This window comes from Sorex araneus, chromosome 5 (genome assembly GCF_027595985.1).
Source record: "Sorex araneus isolate mSorAra2 chromosome 5, mSorAra2.pri, whole genome shotgun sequence".
Lineage (NCBI taxonomy): Eukaryota > Metazoa > Chordata > Mammalia > Eulipotyphla > Soricidae > Sorex > Sorex araneus.
In genome coordinates, this window is record NC_073306.1 from 74,182,000 (window position 1) to 74,198,600 (window position 16,601).

The window sequence follows — 16,601 nt, forward strand, 5'->3', positions numbered from 1 at the left end:
CACCAATTCTTAAAAATAGTAACCCCCAAATTCCATTCTCATAGCTATTTTCCCCCTGAATCATGAAAGCTCCACAAAGGAGTTCTTTTGGTCATGATATAACTTTGTCATAAATATCCTTAATCAGAGTAAGAGAAAATATTTTAGTTGTTAGAATCTTATAGATATGTAGCAAATTCTAGAAATGTAGTTTGTGTCTGTCAAAGTTTGTGATAGATGTACATCACTGAATATCAGAGACTGAAGCCTGACAATTTTTGTCACTATGCCATCAAGAAGTCTACTCTGCTGGTTGGTTTTAGACACTTAGATAAACATGATCTCAAATTCTAGTCCAGGTTGTTATAATAATAACAATTAAAAATTTATGCGAAGTAATTATTTACAACTATTCTTTTTTGGGGGAGGGGGTCACACCCTCCATGCACAAGGGTTACTCCTGGCTCATGCACTTAGGAATTACTCCTGGAGGTGCTTGGGGAACCATATGGAATGCTGGGAATCGAACCTTGGTTGGCCGCGTGCAAGGCAAACTTCCTACCTGCTGTGCTATCGCTCCAGCTCCTACAACTATTCTTATTATTAATATTTTAGTTGAGGACCCATATCAATCAAGAACTAATTTTATTCCAATATTACAAAAATGATGACAACTGAAAAAGCAAAAGAAACAGTAAATATCCTATCTTTCATTTTATCAGTATTTTCTCTTCAGCTCTTCTATTTGAATCTTTTAATAATTAGGAGGGGAGAAAAGTAAGGCACAGAATAGGCACACGATTAGCCAAAATCATATTAACAAAAAGTCCCAATCAGTGAAATAGATCATGATAATAAACAACAGAGTTAACATGATAATTTATCTAAAGAACTCCTAAGAATCACCACTGAAGTAGCTATAAAGTAAGAATTTTAATAAAAAAAGCTTTCTTACTTAGCACCAATAACAAGATGCAACATAAAAAAGCATCATATGAAAAAGCATAAAATTAAAGAAAAACTAAGAATAAACCTGGTAAGAATGGTGTAAGATGATAGAAGGACCTCTCGGGATGGGAGATGCATGCTGAAAGTAGACTATAGATCGAACACGATGGCCACTCAGTTCCTCTATTGTAAACCACAACACCCAAAAGGAGAGAGAAAACAAAAGGGAATGCCCTTCCACAGAGGCGGGGTGGGGTGGGGGGATGAGATTTACTGGGATCATCGGTGGTGGAGAATGGGCACTGGTGGAGGGATGGGTACTCGAGCACTGTATGACTGAAACACAAGCACGAAAATATGTAAATCTGTAACTACCTCACGGCGATTCACTTATAAATTTTTTTTAAAAAAATGGTGCAAGAACAAAAAGAAATAATACAAGCCTATTGAAGGACATATAAGAAAATATAAGTAAATACAAACATTTCTTTATATAAAGATTTACTATTAAATTAATTTGACAAGATGAGTAAATTTCATATGAAAGAGGAATTATTAGTAAGTTCTAGACTTTTCTGAAAAACTCTATTATGGATTATTTGTTGGAGCAGATCCCAAAATATACTGTAACAATATATTAACTTAAAGTAGTGTGATATTTGACTCAGGAACAAAGTAAGAGACTAAAAAGAAGAAACAGAGGAAAATAGACCAGTGAAATATTTGAGACTTTGGCCTATGATAGAACTAACATTCCAGAAAAGTGAAATAGACTGACAGTTTATTAAATGGATGAGACAACTATCAACTTTGAATAAAAGACAATTAGCCTCATATAACTGTATCGAAAAGGAAACAAAAGTCTCTCTGCCTTAAAGAGATGACCAAAAAAGCTATAAAATACTGAAGGATATAAAAGAAAGTCTAGAGCTAACAGTAAAGAATGGCTAATAAATTTGACTATGCAAATATTAAAATCTTTAATGTGCAAAAGACAATATTAAAAGATGAAAGATGAAACTATAGTTGTCATATATTTTAAAATACATTTAAAATCATTTAAACATATAAATATAAAGGTGTTATTGCTAGTCAATAAACAACAACCTAACTGAAAGACATATAAATGTGTATGTGCAGGCAACTCCCAAAGGAAAATGAAATATAAATTCATTATAATCAGAGAAATGCAAGTAGAAGAAAACAAATTTACACTTTTTCTTTTATTTAACTGGCAAACATCAAAAGGATTAATATGAATTACTGTTGGTTGTAGAGTACAAATTTATTGATACCTCTTGGAAAGGTAATATGGGGATATGCGTTAAAATTTAAAAGGTAGATGTTACTTTTAGAAAAGATTTGAAGTAGAAGTCTATAATGAAGGCAATAGTATTTGGATATGTCAGTTACCATGCTTATTAAAGTTAATCACATTGTATTAAAATAATGCTTCTGAATTCACACTGTATAATGCTCCTGAGCAAGCCAAGACCAAAAAAATAGTAGTAATTTAAATTAAAAGAGACCAGAAAGACCTAAAGAAGCAAGATAACAGTAAGGAGCAGTATACTTCATGTGAGCCTGAGCAAACAAACCTCCAGACAAAAGATCTGCCACATTTTCAAAACATCTCGGTGAAAAGCCTAGCATTTGTAAGTTTATTTGGAGACTAAATATATAGATTATGCATATGATCTTGTGAAACATTAAAAAGATTCACTGGATAGTCTCAAATATTTTGTATCCTTCCATGTTATGACTTTTAAACATATTGTAACATACTCATAATATAATTTTATTGTTGTAAGTATAATTCCCTTGTTTTCAACATCATACTGAGCTCATGAAAAAGACCAAGTACTACTAGAGGTTATAGAGACTTATCACAGCAATTTAGAGAAACAATCTCCAGGTAGCATATATAAAAAAATCCATTTTAAAGTAAACTTAATTTTCATAGTAATTTGTCAACCATGACAACACAGTTTCGTCTAGATATTAAATCCTGATTTTAAGTGCAAGGCACACAAACTTTCCTACTTAGGTTAGAAGTTATAATCAGATCTTTTTAAAACCTCATTTCATATTTTATTTCCATTTTAAGTTTTTTCCCCCTTTCCTTTTGCATGTCCAGAAACCACTAAGCCACTTAAGTACTGTGGAATGCTTACAATTCTCCTCATCCCATGGTGGTAGATTATTTTCAATGGAGCTATTGCTTTCTCTGTAAAATTAATCAAGGGATGAAGCTTTAAGGGCAAGGATACATTTCTTTTCCATTCACAGTGAACTCATTTGTGGTAACAAATCAAATACTGACCACAGCACCTCTAGTTCCTCTGGCACCCTTAGGACCACTCTCCCCAATTTGTCCAGGAGCGCCTCTGCTTCCAATTTCTCCTGTGGGCCCTATTTGCCCTTTGTCGCCCTGTGAAAATCATTAGAAAAGAAAAGTAAGAAAAAAAGAAAAGTTATATTTATATTAATAAAATATAGATATACCCAAATGACTTAGGATATTACATTTAATTTAATTTTATATAATTTAATTTTATAAAATTTATATATGGTTTAAACTATATATAGTTTAAGTTTTATGAATAGAGATGTTGATTTAACTTACTACTATGACATATAGCCAGCTGACAATAATAACATACCATTGCCACCAAGGTAATTTTAAAGATAGAAGTTAATTTTAAAAATTAGTTAAAAAATAACCAGTCAGACAAGGGATCTCTGGTGCTTATAGTGAACTACAAAACAAGCTTTTTAATTAAAAAAATTTTACATGTATGTGTATGGATATATTCATGCATGTATTAACTCTTATGAGAAAACATAGGTCCTAAAAGAAGTCTGACTTACAGAGAACTTTAATGCCACAAAGTTCTGCTTAATGCAGACAGACTCTAACATGTAGTTCTGTGTTTTTTTTGTTTTTGTTTTGGGGGGCACAGTTGACAATACTCAGGGGTTACCCCTGGGTCTACACTTAGAATTATTCCTGGTGGTGCTTGGGGGACCATATGGGATGCTGGGAATTGAACAGTCAGCCATATGCAAAGCAAAATCTTTATCTGCTGTCATTTCTTCTCAGCCACTCTAATATGCAGCTTTGAATATTCAAGGTCATAACCCAATGTTTTGGGAGGTTGCCTTTAAAAGCTGTTAAATTTTTAGATAGTTTTACCTCTTGAAACTGGTTATTTTCTGATTTTTTGCTAGGTAAGTAGGAGGTTTTCTCTATCAGCAAACTACAATTGCTCTTAAAAAAATTACATATTGTAATTCATTTTCTGAATATTAGAACTAGGCTTTATAAAAATTAATAATCAAGTACAAAAAGAAATAAACGTCATTAATGGATCATAAAAATGTTTTATATTGGGGCTGGAGCGATAGCACAGCGGGTAGGGTGTTTGCCTTGCACGCGGCCGACCCGGGTTCGATTCCCAGCATCCCATATGGTCCCCTGAGCAGCACCAGGGGTGATTCCTGAGTGCAGAGCCAGGAGTGACCCCTGTGCATCACCGGGTGTGACCCAAAAAGCAAAAAAAAAATAATGTTTTATAAAGTGTCTTCAATATTGGGATTATTTTGATAAGTATGATCATGACCTAAAATTTATCTCATTAATTTTTACCTATCTATTACTATGCCTTATTTTTCCCCCCTAAGTTAGTTACGAATAGAAATGACAGACGTAGATTTTGGGACCTGGAATATAATTCAAAGAAAATAAAAGCAAATATAGTCAGAAATGTTGGGAAAATAATTTATTAACACTTGAACAAATTACTGATGTAAAGATGAGTTTTCATTATGAGGTACTAGAACTTTTGTGATTATCATGCGATAATAGTAAAATATAAAAAAAAATAAAACATACCCTGAGTTTGTGTTTCTTAGATAATATATAAAAAATAAGGTCATTAGCCTTTTCAATTTAGAAAAGCACACTGCTAATAATCCCAGAACAATTTTAATAATTGATTCCTTTTTTAAAAAAAATTTACTAAATGGCACAAATAGAATAACATATGATTTTTTCTTTTCTCTCTTTTCTTATCCATGTCTACTAAAGAATTTTGGCAAATAAAATACGAGGTAAAGCTCTTTTAGAACACACAGAGTAGAAAGTATGTTTTCAAATAACTATAGAGATGAATAGTTCCTTTAAATGTATAGTTCTTTAAAACTCCAAATTTATAGTTCTTTAATATTCATATACAATAAAGATAAAAACCATCACAAAATTTGAAGGAGCTCTGAGACATTAGAAACAATAAACCTACATTTTAAAAAATGTACCTTTTTTCCTGGACGACCTCTTAGCCCTGGAACTCCCACAATTCCTTCGGGTCCCTGAATATTTAGTAGAAAAAAGGGAATGCATCATTAAAGGAAAGGGCTAGATAGAATGTTTAAACATTTACACCACATAGTAACTGAATAGGACTGGAGTGATAGCAGAGCGGGTAGGGCATTTGCCTTGCACGCAGTTGACCTGCGTTCAATTCCTCTGTCCCTCTCGGAGAGCCTGGCAAGCTACTGAGAGTATCTTGCCCGCATGGCAGAGCCTGGCAAGCTCCCCGTGGTGTATTTGATATGCCAAAAACAGTAACAAGTCTCACAATGGAGACATTACTGGTGCCCACTCAAGCAAATTAATGAGCAATGGGATGACAGTGATAGCGTGATAGTGACAGTAATTGAATTGAACCTAAGTAAAAATGAGAACCACTTTTAAACAATAATGTTTGATTGCCTTAGATCATTCAGAGATCTAGCTAGTACTAAAGATCGAAGTTCACATATGTAAACCAGTCATGATGGGCACAATTAAACCGACTTTCATTGTAGGAAGAAATGTATTGTGGGGTGAGAGAGACAAAGCATGCCATGCATGTGGTCAGCCCCAATTTAATCCCTTGCACCACATAGTACTTAAGTACCACCAAGATAGTCCAGGTAATTTCAGGCAGTGCAGGGTTCAAGTACCACTGCTTGCTCAGACCCTTACATAGAACTTCCTGTTCATGGATTGCCAAGAAAGAGCATTGGGACACCTAAGTACCACTTGGGGACCTCCCCAGCAAAGAAAAATTGATTTCAGTATATTTTTTTATATTTCCTTATGTAAAAGGAAAATTTCCTTTTATATAAGGAAATCTAAATTAGTTCTACAAGCTACTGTGGTTTCAATCTCTTACTGAATTCTTACCACTGTTGAATGTTTAAAATATATCTGGTATATGGTCAAGGAGAGTCTAGACTTTTAATAAAGAAGATGATTAAGGAAATATTAATTTTGCTTTTGTATTTTGGGCCACACTGAGTGGTGCTCAGGGTTTACTACTGACTCCATATTCAGGCATCACTGCTAGTTGGGACTCAGGGGTGGTATGTGGTGCCCGGATTGAACCCAAATCAGACACTGACTAGGCAAGCACTCTACCCACTATACTGTCTCTCTATCCCCTACAAAGACATTCTTGGCCTGTGGAAAAAATGAAAAAAAGGAAAATCTAAGGAGAAACGGGGCAATCATGTTAAAGTTGTTTGAAGCAATCTTTTCATTTCAATTTGTACTTTGGATAAAAGTTGACTAAAACTTTTAATATAAATTATTTTTTAGTAAAAGAACGGCTGAAGTACTTTAGCGGTCATTTGAATTTGCAGGTCAGTCATGGCTGGCATTAAATGAGATCCACAGCAAGCCAGATTGCAAGCTCTCAAATGGCTGATAATTAAATACAGTATTCTTTTCATTAGTTGGAAATGGATATGGAAATATCAAATTTGTGTTCCAAAGCTTGGCAAACTGCGAAACTGATGTGGACAAGACATAAATTGTGGCTTACCACTGTGTTATGGTAGGCTCTTGATAAATATTTGTTGAATGAATAAACAGATACCCTGGGAAATGACTCATGCTTGATGTACCTCAGCAAATGCTCTTCAAGTCTTGGGAAGTCACCTAATTTAGAGGCCAGAGCAGTTATGTTCTACTGCTGTTGCTCCAGCTGCATTCAAAGGTTCAAATGACAGTCATACAACTTGAGACTTCTTTGGGGTCAGTACAAACTTTTTTTAAGAAAGTAATTAATTCTTATCACAAAAGTTAAGGGCAAGCTTTCAAATACATTGTTCAGTTTCATCTTCTGCTCTGCTATCAAACATATGATCATTGACACATTTCTAAATTTCTGAATTCTACTTTCGGACTGGAGTGATAGCACAGCAGGTAGGGCATTTGCCTTGCACTCGGCTGACCCGGGTTCAATTTCTCCATCCCTCTCGGAGAGCCCAGCAAGCTACCGAGAGTATTTTGCTGGCATGGCAGAGCCTGGCAAGCTCCCCGTGGTGTATTAAATATGCCAAAAACAGTAACAAGAAGTCTCACAATGGTACAATGAAGCTAATGTATTCACCGCTCTAAGATTAGAAGCCACATATACAATATAGAAACAATATTCTTATATATTTAAAGTATCATACATATAAAAACCTTTCTAAATAAAATTTTCTCCTCTATTTGCTCAGATGTATTGTCCTCAATTCACTGATAATTCCCATGCCTCTTAAAATATTTTAATTTCATTTATATGTGGAATTATTTAATTAACTATTTCATTTCATTACATTCTCAGGCCATTCCCATTGGTGACTCCTCTGCCTAGAACACACATTTTCTCTACTCTTCACATGACTATTTTCTCTTCTCATTAAGCATCTGGCTCACTTAATCTTATTAAGTCCAATTATAATCACCCCAGTGTATACTAGTTATCTATCAAGACACTATTTCATATTATTCATAATACTTTTATTTTTTTTGGCACCACATCTAGGGGTGTTTGGAGATTACTCCTGGCTCAATGCTCAGGGATCACTCCTAGGAGTACTCAAGTAACCATATACAGTGCTGGAAATTGAACCTGGGTAAGGTACATGTAACAAAACTACCTTACCCACTGTACTATCTGTATGGTCCCCACAATACATATTACTACTAGAAATTATCATCCTTATTCATATTTCTTCCATACTACAATGTAAATTCCATTAGAGGAGAAAACTTGTTTGCTTTATTTATTGCTCTAACAGTATTAAGAACTGTGGCTGGCCTGTAATTGTTGTTTAATAAATATTTAATAAATGAATGATGAAATACTAGCCCAAAATAAAAATTACAATTAAACAGATAACATTAACTATTAGGTATTTATTTGTTAAAAACAAAATGAATTAAATAAAAATTCATTTGTTACAAATAGCACCTTAAGAGCCAGAGCAATGTTAGGTACCCGAAAGCCAGATCTAGAGCCAGGCTGTAGCCATGACAGTCCGCAGCTAACATTCAGTTTTGACTAGGTCTAAGTTTCTCTTTCCCAGAAGCTGAACTTGTAATTTCTGGTCAGAAACTGCTAGATCGGGGCTGGAGCAATAGAATAGCATGTAGGGCATTTGCCTTGCACAAGGTCGACCTGGGTTCGATTCCCAGCATACCATTTGGTCCCTTGAGAGCCGTCAGGAGTAATTTCTGAGTGCACGAGCCAGGAGTAACCCTTGTGCATCGCTGGGTGTGACCCAAAAAAAAAAAAGAAGAAGAAGAAGGAGGAGGAGGAGGAGGAGGAGGAGGAGGAGGAGGAGGAGGAAGAGGAAGAGGAAGAGGAAGAGGAAGAGGAAGAGGAAGAGGAAGAGGAAGAGGAAGAGGAAGAAGAAGAAGAAGAAGAAGAAGAAGAAGAAGAAGAAGAAGAAGAAGAAGAAGAAGAAGAAGAAGAAGAAGAAGAAGAAGAAGAAGAAGAAGAAGAAGAAGAAGAAGAAGAAGAAGAAGAAGAAGAAGAAGAAGAAGAAGAAGAAGAAGAAGAAGAAGAAGAAGAAGAAGAAGAAGAAGAAGAAGAAGAAGAAGAAGAAGAAGAAGAAGAAGAAGAAGAAGAAGAAGAAGAAGAAGAAGAAGAAGAAGAAGAAGAAGAAGAAGAAGAAGAAGAAGAAGAAGAAGAAGAAAAGGAACTGCTGGATCATCTCGATGGTCATGAGGAGTCACTGGAGTCACTGTCCATTTTTTAGAACAACCACAAACTGGCTAACTGTTATTATGTCCACTTTTGAGCAACCAGAAACTGACTAACTTATCAAATATTGACTAACAGCTGACAACCGTTGCTTGATCACTGTTACCATAGTGCTTGCTCAACCTTGGAACCTATATAAACTGCTTGCACTTGGAGGTCGGGGTCTCTATCAAGAGACCACTTTGTGGGTGAGATGGAATAAAACTCTTTTGCACTTGCATTACTGTCTCTGACTCTGTGTCGTTCACGCTGTGACCCGAAAACCTGGGTACGACAGCAATAGTACAGTGAGGAGGGCATTTGCCTTGCATGCGGCCAACCTCGGTTTGATCCCTGGCATCCCATATGGTCCCCCGAGCACCGCCAGAAAAAAATTCCTGAGTGCAGAGCCAGGAATAACCCCTGAATATTGCCGGGTGTGACCCAAAAAGACAAAAATACATAAAAAAAATTAAGAACAACACCTTAAAGTACATGTAGTAAAACAAAAATATGAATAAAATAGTTAAGAGAGTGAGATTTTTAGAGTGGTTTTTAGCTTCCAAAAATGGAAACATTGCCTTAGCACAAAGGTTTGTACAGCAATGTTTGAAAACATGCGAACTAATTATGTAGGAAAAACAATTATATATATTGCATACGAAATTTTTGCCCTGTTGTTATAATCAGAAAGGTCTTTCCTTGTTTTTAATTACCTTTCCAAAGACAATTTGTCTTGGACTGGAGACATGGTAGGGGGCTTAAAGCACTTGACTTATATGTTGCAGTGCTCTCTAGAGCACTGGCAGTAGGAGCTCTGAGTACAGAGTCACAAGTAAGCCTCTCAACACTTCCAGGTGTGGCCCCCCCGGGAGTGATTCCCCTTTAACAAAAGATAACGTGTTTTCTTTTTCTTCTGAGAAGGCAGTCAATATTCACCTATACTATGCTTATATTAGTGATTATCCTGAAAAGTATAAACATTACTTCGCTCCAGCTGCCTTACCGACTGCATTGTCCATCCATCTTTAGTTCCTTCCTTCCCTACTTCCCTCCTTCATTTTTTTTGTTAAAAGAGTTACAAAGAATTCTATTTCTAATATTTTAATTCCAAACATTACTTCTATTTTAATTATATTTTTATTAAAATTATGAATTCAACATGGTTATAATAGTATTAATGTTTATGCTTTGGGTGCACAGCATTTCTGCACCTTTACTACCACCAAAGTGCCCAAGACTGTCCCCACTGTCCTTATGTTATGTCTGGTCTTTTTCCTCCTCACACAGTCCCCCCACCCCAGTTCTATTCTGATATGTCAGAATCCAAGGGTTTTTGTTTTCTACTGGATACTTTCCATTCCCTCGCTTTGTTTTCTTGTATGCAACATATGAGTGAGATCATCAAATATGAATAGTAGTTTTCAGTTACTTTGGGTATATATCTAGGAATAGACTTGCTGATATATATATATATATATATATATATATTACTGTAGCATTGTTCTCCCGTTGTTCATCAATTTGCTCGAGCAGGCACCAGTAACGTCTCCATTGTGAGACTTGTTGTTACTGTTTTTGGCATATCAAATAGTCATGGGTAGCTTGTCAGGCTGGAGCAAAAGCATATCGGGTAGGGCATTTGCCTTGCATGAAGCCAACCCGGGTTTGATTCCTCCGCCTCTCTCGGAGAGCCTGGCAAGCTACCGAGAATATCCCGCCCTCACGGCATATATATATATATATACATATATGTATATAAGAACATACACACACATATATATATCCATATATATCACCAAACTGATTTACTAAGTGGCAAAGCCATTTACATCTTATTTGATGTATTGTTTTACCTTCTCATTAATTTTTTTCTTGTATACATGTATATGTGTATATATAAACAACTTAGTGGATATTCAGTATCTACCTGCTCATTAGGGTTTTATTTGCATTTTGCTTAAATGTTAGTGATGTTAACATCTCTTTATGTGACTACTGGACAATATCATGTCATGTCTTACTTGGAGAAATACTGCTTAAATAATTTGCCTATGTTTCAAATGAGTAATTTTCTTTTCATTATTGACTTGCAAAGTTTTCTGGACACAAGCCTCTTATTTCATAAGATTTATAAACATTTTCTACCAGTCCATGGATGTCTTTTTACCTTCTTGTTGGTGCTTTCTAAAGCAAAAAATTTAATTTTAACAGTTCCATTCATTTATATTTTCTGTTACCACCTCTACTTTGTATATTGAAATAGGCTGTGTATTACCCAAGGTCATGAAGAATCATTTGTAAGTTTTGTATTCCTATAATTTTAGTTCTATGGTCCACTTCAACCTATTTTTGCATGTAGGCAAGGTCCAACGTTATTCTTATGTATGTGAATATCCAGTTATCCCATTTTAATATTTTTTAATTTTAATTAAAAATTGATAGAGGAAATGGTTTACAGAGCATATGTTTTAGTGATACAATTTTCTATCTCTTTGAAAAATGTTGAAAAATGTTGTCACACTTTGCCCACTATTGAAGTACCAATATTTCTCCACCAAAGTCCCTTGGGACCCCTTTTCCTGGTGTCCCCACTCTACCTACACTCTGATAATCTCAGTTCTGTGGCTAGAGCCCAAGGATTTGTTTTATTTGGTTTGACAGTTTCCTTGCTTTACGTCTCTATCTGCCATATATGAGTCAGATCACCTGGTATCTGTCCTTTTCCTTTTGACTCATGATTTACCCTAGTTACATCTGTATTGTTGAAAGGCAAGATTTTATCTTTCTTACAGTTGAGTAGTGTCCTTTGTAAATATGACATATATTATTTGTTCAGTCATCTCTGATAGGCCCTGGGATTGTTTCCATGTTTTGGCTTTTGTAAGTAGTGCTATAGCAAACAAAGGTGTGTATCTTTTGGAATGTATTTTTGAATAGATACCTAAGTGAGTTGAGGAGCTGATAGATCATACATATCTATTTAAGATATTATGAAATTATATGAGGAAAATTTCATGCAGCTTTTCATAAAGGATCAATCCATTTTTATTTTTATTAATAGAATATGGGAATTTCTTCTCTCCACCAGAACTCATATTTTGGGTCTTTTTGATATAGGTCATCATCACAGATGTGAAGTAATCATTGTTTGATTTGTGCTTCTTTGAAAATAAGTGAAAACAGCATTTTCTTTTGTCAACAACAACAAAAAGACACATATGGCCATCAAATGCATGAACAAATAAATGTTCTTTTCCCTAATTATCAGAGAAGCATTTATTTGTTCATGTATTTGATGGCCATATGCCTTTATATGTTGAGGAGTCTATTCAGCTCTCTGCCCACTTTGAATCAAGTTGTCTTTTGATTTCGTTTTTGAGTTTTATATGTCTATTTCACATACTTAGGATATTAGTCCCTTGTCATATTTGTGATACAGCAATATTCTCTTCCATGTTGTAGCATGTATTTCCATTTAATGACAGTTTTATTGACTTTGCAGAAGCTTTTTAGTTTGAAATAGCCTTATTATTCATTTTTGCTTTTAATGCGATTGAGAGATGACCGCTGGACTAGAGACTATTACAGACTGGATTCCACGGGATGTCAAAAGACCGCATGGCTGCCCACCAACAAGATGGTCAGACTTCTTCGTTAAAACCATGAATGAATGGTTTGAGGCTCTTCCTGTTCCTGGAGCGAGCAGATATCATTGGGCTACTCCAGAATGCGACAGGGACAAATGGAGACGTTACTGGTGCCCACTCGAGCAAATTGAAGATCAACGGGAAGACAAGTGATACAAGTGATTTTGTTTACTTTGCCATTAGAGTTGAGTTTTCAAAGACATCACAGAAGGCAATATCAGGCAGCATATTGCATGTTTTTCTATGTGTTCTATGATTTATGATTTACTTATATCCAAGTAATTAGTTAATTTTAAGTATTTTTGTGTACAGTATGAGATAGTCATCTAATTTCATTTTGCTTGCATGTAGCTATGCAATTTTCACAAAACCATTTATGGTAGATTTTCTCTTTTTCCAGTGTATGGTTTTGGCCTCTTTGTTATAAAATTACTGTCCATAAATACATACATTAATTTCTGAGCTCCTGATCCTATTCTACTGTTGTATTTTTCTTTAACATACTGTTCTGAGAGATAAAATTTTGTAACGTAGTTTAAAGTTGGGTAATGAGACACCATCAATCTTATTTTGTCTCAGGATTGAATCTGCATATTGAGTGATGGCTATCATTTTTGGGGGGTGTGATACACCCAGCGATGCTTGAAGATTCTCCTGGCTCATCACTCTATGGTTACATCTGACAGTGCTCAGGGAATCATGTAGTGAAAGGAAGTAAGCCTGGGGTCCCTGCAACCAAATCATGTGCTTCAGTCCTTCGAGTCTCTCCCTGGCTTAGCATGGCCATTGAAATAATGCTTATTCTTCCAATTCATAAACATAAAATATATTTCCACTTATATGTTTTCTTCTATTTCTTTTAAAAATTTCTTATACTCATCTCCTAAATTTATTATTGAGTCCTTAATTATTTCTGTTTAAGACAGCTTTATTACATCTCTAAAGTCTATATAAAAGTTATACGCTAAGCAGCTATGTGAAGATCTTTTCTGACTCGGTAAAAGGAACAGAGTTCTGCCAACTCAGCAACCTCTTGATCATAATCATCTTGGGAGGTTTTGTAAGTTCATCTCCAGCCATCTCATTATACATAAATTAGGAAACCTAAGAATAATCACCAAATAATGTATATAACTATTTATTCAGAGAGCAACGGTTTGAACAATTTGAACAATTCTTGCTCAATGTACGATGCTGGGAATTTTCGGTTTCTGTGTTGTTTTATTACACCACAGTTCAGAATAAATACACCTAACACCATAGTCAGAATCATACAGAAGATAAAGATTTAGATAATCTTTACTCCTTAATTGCATTATAGACTTCAGAGTCCTGTGCTCATTTCTTTCCCCAAGTTTTCAAAAAGTATCTCAGAGACAAATCATACATGCTATCATTCTTTTCTAACTACTGATATTCCTCTCGATTCTTAGGATAGAAGAGCTACATCAATAGAATCTTAGAACTTAAGATTCTTAGAAAATGGTGACCAAATGTTTTTCCTTTTCTAAAAAAACTAATTCAGTCTACCTGCTATCACACTATCCAAAAGATTAGGAAAGTTTATGATTTAATTAAGTCAAATAAATCTTTGTCTAAAAGGAGTAAAATCATTTCATTTTTATATCTTAAACTTTGAAGTTCCTGGCTTAACGTCTACTTAGATCTTAGCACAGTAGTAAATTTTCCACGAAATGTGTGACAGATCGTAAGTCATGCAGATGTTTCTTTTCATATTGTTCCAAACTGTTTTCTCATTCAGAGTTATGCATGTAGCTGACTGAACATTTAAGAATAGAATTCAAGCATAAAACTTTTTTTCTTGCTCAAAGAAGTATACTCTTGGATTTGAAAATGTGTTACCAATGTTTCTTTTGTCTTACTTGTCAATCTACATTTTTTCTAAATATTTTAGAAAGGAAAAAGACTATCTCCTTATTTACTTATTGAAAAGAGAATCTAAGGTAGCATCTTTGTGACATGCCTAAGAGAGAATTTTAAGGATAAAAATAATTCTAACATCCGGCAGTCTGATTAAGCAATAGCTCCTAAGATCATATTCTTTTGAAAAAATGTACCATGGCATTTTTATTGAGATTGAGTTGAAAGGAATTTAAGATTCCAAGAAAAAAAAAGAATAAAAACAACACACATGTGCTGTTACTAAAAAAAGGCACCCAAGATGTGTATAGGACAAGATTGTTCCTGAGAAAAGGTACTTTGCAGATGAGATCAGTATTTATCCTTTTCATGCCTTGTTTTAAGCCCCCTTCTCCTTTCTTCTCTGCATATCAGCTCTCATGCTGCATTATCTCTCTTTCTGAGACCCTGGATGTTTTAAAAGAAAGGCCTTTCTTTTCCTCTGTTCTGTGTTCCCCCTCCCCACCAACCCTTAGAGTTCTGTTAGGCAACTAGGCTAGTTAACTGAAGGGGGAAAAAAAGATGCTGAAATTTAATAATTACTAATGACAATTTTTTTGCAAAAACAAATTTAGTATGAATTCTCAGTAAGACTATTGTATAAGGGATTCCCCCTCCCCCGCTGCATGTTGCAAAGTGATTCTTGGGCATATCACAAAGATGTTACCTTAAATTATTTTATATCTCTTTTGGAGCCCCATGAGAGTGTCAGAATCGCCTTGGTTTATATAAGGCCCTTGGGGATTAAGTGCCTGTTCTTGCCCTCTGAGTGAGATCTTCCAGACTTTTTTCCACACAGATCACACAAAGGGACAGTCATGATGGCCTTCTTAGCATTGGGGTGTAAACTTGTCTCCTCACAGTTGGGCAAAGCATTTTAGGTCACTGTAAAAAAAATGCACGCGCGCACGCATACAGAAGGGGTGCGATGAAGTGTGTTTGCAGGCTCTCGAGGCAGATTTCTCTCTCTCTCTCACTCTCTCTCTCTGTCTCTCTCTCTTTCTCTCTCTCTCTCTCAGCTCGCGTTTGGTGCTCTCGAGCCACTGTGTATGGGCCAGATCGGGATGGCTCCTCCTTTGTACTCTGCTTCTGTGTGTGCCACTGTGCTCTCTTCTGTCTGTCTCTCTATCTCTGACTCTGTCTCTGTAGTCTCTCATCTGGTCACTTCCGATCTCTCTCTGTCGATCTCTCTATGTCTCTGTGGTCTCTCCTCTGGTCTCTTCTGATTTCTCTACCGATCTCTCTTCCCATCTCTCTCTCTGGAGCCCTTCTGCTTCACTCTCTGGAGACCCTCTTGCTCTCACTTCTGACTCTGACTCCCTATGCTCTTACAGTCTTAGTTTACCTAGCAATCACATAAGGTGGTGATATAAAGGTGGGTTGAACATTAAAAAAATCAACAAAGAGAGGTAAGGCCACTCCTCCAGGAGATTAACTCTAGGATAAAAATCCCACCTAAGGAGGGGCTGGAGCGATAGCACAGCCAGTAGGGCATTTGTCTTGCATGTGGCTGACCTAGATTCGATTCCCAGCATCCCATGTGGTTCCCTGAGCACCACCAGAAGTAGTTCCTGAGTGTGGAGCCAGGAGTAAACCCTGTGCATCACCAAGTGTGACCCAAAAAGCAACAACAACAACAAAAAAATCTCATCTAAGAAGATTACTCCAGATTACTAGGAGATCTGCTTTCAGGGTGTGTCACTTTCTTCTTTCCTCAGTTAGTAATCCACTTAATTAGTTGCAGTAAAACTACTTCTAGTATTTCTAGCAATGTCATTCTGTATGAGCACAGTAAGAGATATATCTTAAAGTTTGGTTCTTTCTGAGGACATCTCACTATATATTCCAGACCATAGTCCTCAGGCCAGGTTAGTCTTCCTAACCCCAGCAGGGTCCTAGTCTCGTCGTTATTTTTGGATCATGACAGCATTTGTCTATGACCATGCTCTCATCTTATGGTTGAGTATTGTGGCGCTTTGGCATGGCCCATTTAGATGCCAGGGTAGCTCACAGCTTGCTCTGGGTCCATTCAGTCCCTTGT

The 16,601-nt window shown here is 35.9% G+C and overlaps 1 protein-coding gene across 6 annotated transcripts in view; it reads right to left on the minus strand.

Annotated features, from left to right (window-relative positions):
- COL24A1 (collagen type XXIV alpha 1 chain) overlaps positions 1 to 16,601 on the minus strand; it is a 294,562-nt gene that overhangs the window by 80,658 nt on the left and 197,303 nt on the right. For all 6 annotated transcript variants that reach the window (XR_008630306.1, XM_055140321.1, XM_055140322.1 and 3 more), the window contains 2 exons: positions 5,245 to 5,298; positions 3,251 to 3,358 (listed from right to left, as the gene is read on the minus strand). Coding sequence is in view for 5 of the 6 variants with exons in the window: in XM_055140321.1 (XP_054996296.1) it covers positions 3,251 to 3,358; positions 5,245 to 5,298 (162 nt within the window). In the remaining variant the exon portion in view is untranslated. The remainder of the gene's footprint in view (positions 1 to 3,250; positions 3,359 to 5,244; positions 5,299 to 16,601) is intronic.